The sequence below is a fragment of the Quercus lobata genome, chromosome 1 (assembly GCF_001633185.2).
Source record: "Quercus lobata isolate SW786 chromosome 1, ValleyOak3.0 Primary Assembly, whole genome shotgun sequence".
Lineage (NCBI taxonomy): Eukaryota > Viridiplantae > Streptophyta > Magnoliopsida > Fagales > Fagaceae > Quercus > Quercus lobata.
In genome coordinates, this window is record NC_044904.1 from 13,189,332 (window position 1) to 13,200,979 (window position 11,648).

General features: G+C 33.2%; 1 protein-coding gene across 4 annotated transcripts; it reads left to right on the forward strand.

The window, feature by feature from the left end:
- Positions 1-288: 288 nt before the first annotated feature.
- On the forward strand, positions 289-9,681 carry LOC115979730 (histidine-containing phosphotransfer protein 1-like). Of its 4 annotated transcripts, none has more exons than XM_031101794.1 (7): positions 289-498; positions 3,770-3,900; positions 4,009-4,077; positions 4,897-4,968; positions 7,883-7,955; positions 8,604-8,725; positions 9,007-9,681. In XM_031101794.1, exons 1-7 carry the CDS (start codon positions 439-441, stop codon positions 9,095-9,097), a joined length of 618 nt encoding a protein of 205 aa, XP_030957654.1. In that variant the 5' UTR covers positions 289-438; the 3' UTR covers positions 9,098-9,681. The 4 variants fall into 4 exon arrangements, with proteins under 4 accessions (XP_030957654.1, XP_030957669.1, XP_030957666.1 ...); XM_031101809.1 differs by lacking the exon at positions 8,604-8,725 and adding an exon at positions 8,313-8,373 and having other exon boundaries at positions 290-498; positions 9,007-9,080; XM_031101806.1 differs by lacking the exon at positions 8,604-8,725 and adding an exon at positions 8,313-8,369 and having other exon boundaries at positions 290-498; positions 9,007-9,069.
- Positions 9,682-11,648: the final 1,967 nt, after the last annotated feature.

Here is an 11,648-nt window from a genome sequence, read left to right on the forward strand (position 1 = left end):
CGTTTAAAGTGGAATTTTTTTATATTAATGAGTAACTGAGAATAAAATTTACTTAGACTAATATTAAAAATTGACTCAAAATCATTAACAAAATGTGCTCAAGTAGAAAACCATAAACAAGAAGAAATTCAAATTAAAAATAAAATAAAATAAAAAGCTTTTCTTATGAATTTTTTTTTTTTTTTTTTAAATGGTGCCCTCATGGTTAATTTCTTAACGTAGAGGGGTAAATAAGACCCTAGTGCTTTTCCCTCGCCCGTTACTCCTCTTCATACCAAAACGACAAAAAGAACCAGAACCAGGGTCACAGACAGCTATCTCAGCCTCTTAAAAAGAATCAAAAACTATTCTATAAAAACCAAACCCCCATTCTCACTTCTCACTGCTTAGCCTAAAATCCTTCACTCTACTCTCTGTTTGTGTGTGAGGAAAAAAAAAATGTCTTTGGAGATTCAGAAAGCTCTGCTCTTTGGCTTCATTCAGAACATGTATGACGAGGTAACCGCTAATCAGATTTCACTGTTTCGTTTTTCTCTTTTGTTCAACATGTTTTTCATTTTGAATTTTGGTTCTGAAATGTGAAATCTTTGTTTTTAAAACATTTGGAAGCCACCAAAAAAAAAAAATCCCTGCTTTTTTTACACATGCATTCTCGGAAAAAGCACTGACTTTGTTACATGCTTTTACTGCTACTGTATTTTTCGTTTTGATAGAGATATTTAAAGAGAAGGACTTTCGTTTTCTTTTCTTTTTTTTAATTTTAAATATCTTGAATAGAGTATGAAAAGACCAATTTTTTCTTAAAAGAATTTTCCTCCAAATTGAAAAGCGTATTGATTTTCAGACTCTTTATTATACATCATTAGTATACATCACTAATCTTGCATCTAGAAATGTTAATATCACAACAAAGTTAACCATTTTTTTTTGCCAAAAGTGAGTGGTGGGTCCATAACAAAATCCACACCTCCACTACTCACAATCCCAACTTACTAGTAGAAAGTTGTGAAAAAAGTTATGAATTTTGTTATAGTTCACAACACCAACTCACTAGGTGTGTGTTTAAATACAGTTTATTTTGCTGAAAACTAAAAACGAAAAATAATAAAATAATTTTTTTTTTAATTACTGTTTATTAGAGAGAATACTGGGCATTTACTTTGATGCACTGTTCAGGTGCTAGACTTTAAAAAAAGCCCTGAAACGAACTTTGTTATGGTAGCGTTGTTCTTTTACATGTGAACAATGAAACATTGAATGTGAAATTATAGATATTATGTATATGATTGTGATTCATGTGTATTTTTTTTTTTTTTTTTTTGAGAAATAATTACAACATATAAAATATTCAGTAAAATATTTTGAAGGATTTGGTATGTCAAGTGAAACTTTTCAAACATCCCCCTAAAGTGAGTCATTGTGCCGGAGGTTCGGCAAACAGGCAACAGAAACGGCAACTGGAACGGTAGCTCCGGTGGCCACCGCTACAGTGGTATATCCGGTGATCAGACTACAACACTAGTGGCCAGAACGGTGTCTCCTACAACCGGACCGCCAACACCCGCTGACCGAATCTCTAACATTGGTCGTCGGAATGGCAGCTCCGATGACCGGACATCCGGCACTGGTCGTCGGAACAGCGGCTCCAATGACCAGACATCCGGCACCGGTCATCAGAATGGTGTTTGCAGTAATCGAATCCCGGCACTTGAAAATGTTCCATAAAATATTTTACTTCCAAACAAACGGAGCGATAATACGTCTTCTGAAAATATTTTATTTCAAAACAAATGTAGCTTTAATATTTCGTCTAATCCATTACATAATAGATTGGAAGAGATTTCTCCAACCCTGGAGGTCAACTTTTTTTTCCCTATTGATAAAATTTATGATTGGATTTGAGCTTTGTTCATACGTGGATTTGAAATAATTGTTGGGTGCATTGCACCATGAGTTCAGCCCACTTGTAATAGACATGCTCATTTAATGAGCTTGTCTTTAATGTTTCTTATCTTTTCTTCATCATGTACAAAAGTCAGCATTAGTAATTGGGTTGGTTGGCTTAGGCGTGTCCAACACGCTGAAGGAAGAAAGAAAAGAAAGAAGTAAAAGGCATGGTCATTCGGCTATGGCAGAGCTGAAGAAAAGAGAAAAGAAAGGCGAAAATGGGTAATTACCCATAAAAAACAAACTATTTAGTTAATAGGGTCCGTTTACAAACTATATATATTTTTAGCAACTCGAGTCTCTAAGACTCGATTTTGGGCCCCTAAATCGACCCTTTAAGACTCGATTTTCATGGGTTGTTCCTGTCTGATGTGGCAGTTTATCCAGATGGCGTCTACATGGAAATCGAGTCTTAGAGATTCGATTTCCAACCCAAAAATAAAATATTAATGACCCAAAATGCAGAAACAGCGGAAAAAAAGGCAGAAAGAAAAAAAAAAAAAAAAAGAGAAGAAGAAGAATTGAGGAAATCAAATGACAGACAGATCCAGGCCGGTGACCCAGGCCGTGCGCGACTTCTTCTCTGATGAACACATTCTTCTCTGGTTTTTTTTTTTTTTTTTCCTTTCTTCTCTGATGAACGGGTTGTTGTGGTTTTCCTGCTGCCCTTGTGGTTTTTTTTGTTTTTGTTTTAAATGTAAATCAAGTCTTAGAAACTCGATTTTCATGTAGACACCACGTGGAAAAAGTGTCATATCAGACAGGAACAATCCATGAAAATCGAGCCTTAGACGCTCGATTTAGGAGCCAAAATCGAGTCTTTGAGACTCGAGTTGCTAAAAATATATATAGTTTGTAAACGGATCCTACTAACTAAATAGTTTGTTTTTTATGGGTAATTACCCATTTTCGCCGAAAAGAAACAAGCAAGGCCATTCGGCCAATGCGAGCTGAAAAAGGAGATTTTGGTTGAAGCAAAGTCAAAGTAAGTGGCTTGCATTTAATGTGACTTGATGTGAAGAGTGTGAAAGGGAGAAAAGAAGGAATAGATGAAGAAATAAAGGTAGAGGCCATTCGGCCATTTGGGCAGAGGAAGAAAAGAAGTGAAGTCCCAAGAGTGTGGTGAGGACTAGTGCAGTCTTGAAGAGCTGCGTGAGTGAGAGCAAGCAAGAGAGAAGAGAAAAATAGAGAGAGTAAGAGAAAATACACAGTGAGAAAGAGAGCAGTGAGTAAAAAGAAAAAGAGAGTTTTTTTTACTCAAGTTGTATCTCTAAGTGTTATAATCTCTATTTTATATAGTGAAATTATTCGGAATTTGTCCTGTGGTTTTTTCCTTCAAGAAGAAAGGGTTTCCACGTGAATCTTTGTGTTTTTTGTGTGGTTGTGCTTTCGCTGTGCTTGCTAAAATTTATTCACAATTATATAGAATTTTTCCCAACAATAATAAGGTGTAAAATGTAATTTCAAATCATAATATCAAAATTTAAACCCTCATTTTTGTAAAATTTATATCAAACAATATATACTCATAATTGTTCTTCGAAACCCTTGATTTTAATTTCTCAAATCCAAACACAACTGACATGATAAAATGATTTTTATTTGTGTGACATTTTCCACTATCACTCTTGATTTGTATGATTTCATATTTTCATTACAAGATTTTTGGGAAAATAACATTTTTTTTTTATAAGTAGATTGAAAAAATTGTTTTTGGTTTCTTTCAAATCTTATAACTTTTTATTGATAAGTTGAAATGGTTTATAAATTGTGGTTTGGAAAGAAAATGCTAAGTTTTTGGAAAATGTTTAATTGTTTTCAGGGATATGTGAATGACCAATTCTGGCAAATACAACAAATGAAGAAAACTAATCAACCAGATTATGCTGTGAGAGCAGTCACCAGCTACTGCATGTCTGCACAAAATTTGTTCACTCAGTTGACGGATCACATGTAATTATGAACTAGTTTAAGTTTTGTTTGGAAGTTGATAACTTGATTATCATTTGTAAAATAAAGTTGGTTATGAATTTATAATCCATTTTCCATACTTATCTGCAGCAACCAAGAGAATGTTGATTTTCATCAGGTTAATGTTTCCGCTCGTGAATTATTTGAGCAATCAAACAGGTAACATTTCATATTATGTTACAATAAAGAAACGTGTTTATTTTTTGGAATAATAAACACTTTCACTAGAAATCTTCAAATTGTGTCTGTATTATATGGTGACTTTTAATATGTCTAACTTAAGTGTAATGTGTTTTTTTTTTTTTTTTTTGGGGGGGGGGGGTGTGGGGTTGTCAGAAAGTCTGCATTTCTAATTATGAAAATGAGTTGCTGTTTCATTTTTTTTTTTTTTTACTGTAATTGCCCAACCCCAAGGAGAAGTTTTTCCCCTTTCTTTATGAGTTTGACTTTTGTCGCTACAGCTTTCATCTCATGTAAATGACTGTTCTAAAGGATGTACCCTCTTTAAGGGGTAGTGTGTGTGGTCTAGGGTTCAGATGATTGTGTCCTATTAAGTTTTGGCAGTACTACCCTTTCCATTCTACCTGAAAACACTATGAATATGAATGTTTGAGTCTTTTTTTTTTACTATAATTGCCCAACCCCAAGGAGAAGTTTTTCCCCTTTCTTTTTGAGTTTGAGTTTTGTCACTACAGCTTTCATCTCATGTAATGACTGTTCTAGAGGATGTACCCTCTTTAAGGGGTAGTGTGTGTGTGTGTGTGGTCTAGGGTTCAGATGATTGTGTCCTATTTAGTTTTGGCACTTCTACCCTTTCCATTCTACCTGAAAACACTATGAATATGAATGAGTCATTATTTAGTCGCAGCATTAATCACATGGACTGAGAATGCATCTAGTTATCTAATTTTATAATTTTTCTTCTTTCCATGATTGTCTCAACAATACAATTATATGTTCCTTTCCTTCTTGGTACAGTGTTGGTGCAGCGCATGTCAAGCATGCATGTGTTGAACTCCTTCATGCTTGTGAGGAGAATGATAAGGATTAGTAAGAAAGCACTTTCTTTCTCTCTCTTTTTTGTATTTTTTTGGACTTAGCTGTCTATTATGTCTATATCCTCTAGCTTAAGAAAGTCATATACATGTTCATGACTAAATGATTATTTTGTCCCTGAAAATACTGTCAATCAACAAGTTCAGTATATCTTGTAGAACTTTTATCTTCATGCTGTAGGTCTTGTACATTTTTTTTCCCTTTCAAGGATTTCTAAAGAATTTTGCTACATTTATGAATGATTATTTTGTAGTTATGCCTTTGAGCTTTCCTTTTATTAATAAATTTCCTTATTACTTAATACATACATACATAAATATATATATATATATACACACACACACATATATATATATGTATATATGTACACACACACAATTTAAGCCTTAGTATCAGAATTAACTAAATGAGTCATTGGTGTAGATATTATTTAGACTGCACAAAGTCTAGGGTTTTATTTGCTTCTCTACTTGTTTTCTTAAAAAATTATCAAATTTTGCATAAATGTATTGTGGTATTTATTATTGTGCACACAAACACATTTTTTAAATCACTAAACTCATTTTTTTGTATAATATTAAAATACAAAATTAAATATTTTAAAGATGGAATGCCAATGAGCTCTAACTCCACTGACACCCCCTCCTCATGTAAGCTTGGTGGAGGGTGAAATCATGTGTTCAAGATCCATCGGGTGTGTGTGTGTAATTTTCCACACAAAAAATAAATAAATAAATAAATAAATAAAAAGATGAAATAGTTATTGATATATCATAATCCTGATCTTTTGCAGGTATCGACAAGATAAAGTGGCCAAGTAATCCAATGGATTTGTCAAAAACTCATCCAATAAAAAGTTATTGAGTGATGTAACATTAACAAAAGTTACATTGGGTATAACTTGAACTCAACCCATCTAATTTTATGCATTAGAGTATTATTTGAATAACCAATGACTTATATCTATTAGTTTTGGTCTATGATATTAGAGTTTAATTTTTCTTCTCTGCATTTTGTGGGACTTGTTTTGTATCCGGTGTTGATTGATCAAATTTCTTGTCACTCTTATGATTGATAGATGATTGGAAAGGCTTCTATATTCCAACTTCTCTTTTTAACATATTTGTGTGTGTTTCTCAACCTCCTGTTTTTCCCTCTTTACTGGGGTTGAATGGGTTCTACCAAATATGGATAATTGACTAAGGTAACTCATGCTTAATGGATGAGTTGTTTAAGCAGTTGACTCAAGTAGTGAAAATGCTCTTACAAAAAATGATGTCCTGAGTTCTGGTTAGCTGTCTTTAATGAATCAATTTGGTAGATATCCATACTAGTGCATAACACTTCAGTTGTCCTTGCAATTGAAGGCATCAAGGACAAAGTGGATGAGAAATATATGGAGAGCTTTGGCTTTTGAGCACAAACGAGTATCTTGTCATCAGTTCCAGTTCTGAGATCTCTTGAAATTGAAATCAAATCGACGATTTAAGCTATGGCATAATTGCTTAAAAAACAAAAGTCACCAAATGGTAGATTCTCAATTTAGTTATGTGTCTAGTAATAATATTTTCTTCCAATAGGTTATCAATCTTCATGACCTATTCATAGACTCCCCTTTCTAGTCCAAAAAAACATTTTTAACAATTTTTTGGAAGGTTAAGATTTCATCTTTTTTTGATAAGTCGGAAGGTTAAAAAATCCTCAAAATGATTGGCTTATACATTGATGTACTTTTTCTTATTAATTAACAATAAATATATTCGTAAATGTCAGTCAAGTTTGTCTTAGTATATTAATTCATATAACACAAGTTTGGGAAGTAAATACAATCCGTATTTATACACATTATAAGATAATGGCATCATATAATTACAGTTCACGGCAGGTATATCATGTGTAGAAAGTACACAAGTTGTTACTGCCAAAAGGTGTCCAAATATTATCTTCAATTACTAAAACTTTATTAGTGTTGAAGAAAGGTGCCTTGCATGATATGTACTATGGTAAGTGGTGCATTGGAGAAAACGTATTCTTTAGACATTTGGTGCTGAAGAGCTTTCTCTGCTAGAGTTGATGCTTTTGAGTTGCTTTACAAGTGGATGGCAGCAATTAGCTGTTTTTCCTTTTTTACTATTTTATTGTTTCTGGATTTTTTTAATTTCAGTAATTAGTTTTGTCTTTTTTATTTTCTGGCATTTTGTATGCCTACTAAGTCCCACCTAGGCACGTAATGGAGTACCACCCCCCGTTTTGTGAATATTTTTTAAAAAACATTCTACTAATCCAAAATAAAAATAAAAAAGTTTTGATTTCTGTATTTGGTTGCTTCTAAAAATAAAAAGAAAATTACATGATCTAGTGATTAATGTCCTTGAAAAATATCTCCATGTGTTATTGAGGGTTCTTTTAATGGTTTTAGTACCCGTGGGTTTATTAACAGTACCTTTTGATAGGCAAAGTATTATACTATCAATATGTCAAATATATTGAGAACAATGCTGATGTGACTTTATTGTGATATGTTAGCAATAAGTTGACATTTTAATGCAAATGTTTAAAAATTCTTTGATGCCTCTATTATTGAATTTCGTCACTTTATTATGAATTGATCATTGCATTGGTGGGCTTATAAAAAAATTGTCTGTGGATATTTAATTTCATTACCATACATGTCCACCATTAAAGCATGTAAACATGCTCTCTTTGTTCCATTTTTCTTTATATTCCGCAATTAACTTTTATTTTGTCTCTATCAAACTTAAGATATTTTCTCTTTTTTACGGTACTTTTTTCTTTATGATTATTATTGTGCGTGTGTGTCTTTTTTTATTATTTAAAATGTATGTTTCTATCTACGTATGTGGATTGTTAATGTGCATCTATTTTTGTTTAAATTGTGATATTTCAGTTGCTCCAAGACTCTGTATTGGACTAAGAATGAATTCTCCCAACTGAAAAGAAAATTTGAGACTGTTGTTCAGGTATGGTGGTGAATAGTTTAATTTTTATACTTCTAATAATCATTCTCTCTAGTTCTTCTGGGAATAAATAGCACATTCTACCTTCTTGTGCTTTTTTTTTTTAATCAAAATACAACATGGTCTTTGTAATTTATTTATTTTTTTACTTTCATGTAGAAAAGTTAGTAGAAACTAGATGGAAGTATAACCCTTCTGACATTTGAGAATGGTGTTGGTATTTAAATTTCTTTTGGATATTAACAGAGCTCATCTAAGACATGGGTTATAAATTTCATTTCAGGTTACCAAAGAATCTTGGTTAATACAATCAATGGCTATGTGATTATTGTGATTAATTGCTTTATTGTGCTGTTGTAGACAGTGGCAGAGTGATGTTTAGCAACTTTGACCTTGAGCTGGTTCTGATTATAGTATGTAGGTGAAATTTGCTGTCTATGGTTCCCTTCCCTTATGCATATCTGCAAAATACTCTTGCATAATTTCTAGACATCCATATGTGTTGATGAGTAATTGTGTTAGAAATTAGTAATTTATTTTCTGAAGTGTGAAGTGCTTGAATCATAAACCTTAATTCATGCATTCTCTTAATCTGAATTTTACTTATTTTATACTGACAACTAGCATGTCCTGTGCCCTCCTCCCAACCAGCAATCAAGACACACATGCATGTGCAGAGAAGTTTTTTTTGTTTATAAATGGTTTGTGGACAAAAGGGTAGTATTTTGGGGAACAAACAAAAGAAAAGAGAATTTGGGACAAACAAAGTCTAGGTGAGTAGAGAGAGAGACCTAGTGTTGCAGTTATTCTAAGTTGATTGTGAAGCAAAAGATTGAAGACATTAATTAAATGCTGTTGATGGTGGAATTAAGTATATATGTTCAGTAATGATTGAATCTCAATGTTTATGTTTCTCAATAAAATTTGTCCTCAAAGCTTCTCCCTTTTTTTCCCTTTGGCCTGAAAACTGATTGAACACATTTTAAGAGTAAGAACCTTTTCAAGTGCTTGCATTTTCTAATTATTTTCTTCTCTGGGCCAACTTCAACTGCAGATGGAGAGAAAGATCATTGACCTTGAGAATGGACATTGAAAGGAAGCTGAAACATGTCACTAGATGGGTCCTATATGATCTCTCCAGCTAAATAATATCTGATTGAAAATCTGACATGTGAGGTTCGAAACAGGAGAATGTGGTAGATAGATCAGCTTTGTTATATATGGTCTATTTGTATCTTTATGTTAACTTCATATCATATCTAGTTGAACCAACTAATGACTTGCTTATGTGAATGGTGTTGTTCCCAAAAGTGCTAAGTTCATGGGGATTTTATTTAAAACACTGAAAGCTGTTATTCTAGAATTCCCTTAAAATCATAGAACATGAAATGTTTGTGGAAAATCAGGCACTAACTTTGTTAGTGATGTTGCCAAGCAGTAGATTTTGGCTTTATATGACTGTTAAATATGCTAACTAATTAGTTGTGCATTCAATAAATGGTGGGTAAGCAAGGAAATCAATTAAATTTAGTGGGAAAGAAATAGAAATTTAACGGACCAGCAATATATTTTTGTACCCCCAATACTTGTCAGGTGTTTCTCAAGTTAGTTGTGAACCGCATAGAGTCATAGTCACAGAAAGTTTTGTTATCTCTAGCTACAGATAAACTTGCTAAGTGCAAATTAAACTTCTTATTTACTCTAAATGCCTTATTTTGGAGATTCCACATTTAAGTTTGGTGCAGGCACATGAAGCAATAAATGCTCAAAAAGTTGTTCACTTTCTAATTTCAGAAAGTTTTCTGCCTTTGATTTCCTTGCTATGCAGATATGGTGAATATTGATTTTTACTTAAGCTAGTATCTGCTAGGGTGAGCAAGATGTTGCTTGTTTTCATGATGAATTTATGGATCACTGGTCCTTGAAAAAATTTGAGTTTATGCATTCCCTTGATGCTGCTATTAATTAGGGTACAAAATTAATAAAAATTGAAGAAAAGTATGACTTGTAGGAAATATTTATTGATGTTATTCTAATTAGTTGAAGATGAAGAAATTAGAGTTTAGAGGTTTCTTTAATACTTAATTCCATGGTCGAATATTGTTGATATGATCTAATGATGAGAGAGGGAGAGAGAGAGAGAGAGGGAAGAAGAGTTGATCTAAGAAGATGTTTCACTTTCTTTTCTTGACCTTCTAGAAGTTCTTAGCCTTAGACATTGACCCTTGCTGACGAAAGATGGCCAAAACGATGCAGCAATAAAATTGAAGAACAAAACAAAACAAAACAAAAAAAGAACAGATAACCTAGGAGTCAACACCAAGCAAGAGGAACAAAACCTCTAGGAATTGGCACCCTACGGTTGGCTAGTGTCAACAACAGACCATTGGATAAATTCCAAGAGAAGTTCTATTCATCAATCAAACCGTTATCTTCTCCATAGGAGAATAATACTGTGCTTATATAGACTAATAAAACTAACCCTAATTCTAATTGACATAGGAAAACCCTAATTCTAATTCTAATTGACTTGAGAAATTCCATTTATTGAATTACAAAAACTATAATCTTTCCAGCTTTGGTCCTTGGTGTTTTTGTCTTTTGCATCTCCATTGGACCAAGCCTAGGAGGGTGGTAGACATGCTGGCTCTCACTGGAAGGGGCCTTCTGGTAGACACCAGAGTGCTGTTGTATGAAATGCAGCTCATTTGTGCATCATGTGCACCATTTGGAGAGCACAGAATAGTCACATTTTTTAGGCAGTTGAGCGCTCTTTGCTGGACCTAAAGTTTATCCTGCTGCACACCTTGGTTGGATGGCTATTTGGAAATGTCATTCTTGTTCTAATCTAGTTGAGTTTTTAGATGCTTGTTCTTAGGTGATGCTTTTGTAGCTGTCCGAGTCCGAGTAGACTGCTTGTGTACAAAGGATGCTATGTAATTTCTTTATTTCTAATAAAAGCTTTCTTCCTTATCAAAAAAAAAAAATAAAAGATAAAATACAATTGACTTCAAAAATTAAATTAAAAAAATATCTATTGCATCAGTTGGGTCCCTTCCTCAACCAATGTAGGGGCTTTGGCCACTTCCTTTCTTTTTAAATAAGCTTTGTTGTTGAAGAAAAGAACTTGATAACCTTGTACTCTCACAGGGAAGTGTAATTTTTACACAATCCAAATGTGCTCAAACTGTCACATTTCTAAAAAGTTGGTAGGTTTTCTCTCCCCACATTCCAACATTCTCAAATTAACCAAATGCATCCATAGGTTAAATCTAAATCATAATAAAAAATTTCTGTCTTATTACAAAGCATGCATTTCTACTTAATACCGAAGTGTCTATGACCTAAGGTTTTTCATTCTGCCGATAGTGTACTTGCACGGTGGTAAAGCACTATATGCTAACTGAGTCAAATCTTTGGTTGTCTCTACAGCCTTGGATCATATCCTAACTGAACTAGGGATTAGGACCTTAAGGAATGGAAGAATGCTGCGAACTAATTTAATATTGTAGCTCATTATTTTTTTCCTCACACAATGCCCTTTTTGTTTATCTTATTAAAAGACAAAACTCATAATCTTTTACAGGAAATATTTCAGTAATAGTTTTGTGTGAGAGAATCTTTTCCTTTTCATTTAAGGTTCTGTTAGATTTGGTAGGTCTTAATTGCCTCTCTCTGGATTGCATTCAGTTACCT

Excerpts from the sequence above, each read along its gene's own strand:
- LOC115979730 (XM_031101794.1), top strand. The coding sequence starts at position 439 with ATGTCTTTGGAGATTCAGAAAGCTCTGCTCTTTGGCTTCATTCAGAAC. Across the intron at positions 3,901-4,008 it reads ACTCAGTTGACGGATCACAT|CAACCAAGAGAATGTTGATT; the intron begins GTAATTATGAAC and ends ACTTATCTGCAG. Across the intron at positions 4,078-4,896 it reads TTATTTGAGCAATCAAACAG|TGTTGGTGCAGCGCATGTCA; the intron begins GTAACATTTCAT and ends TTCTTGGTACAG.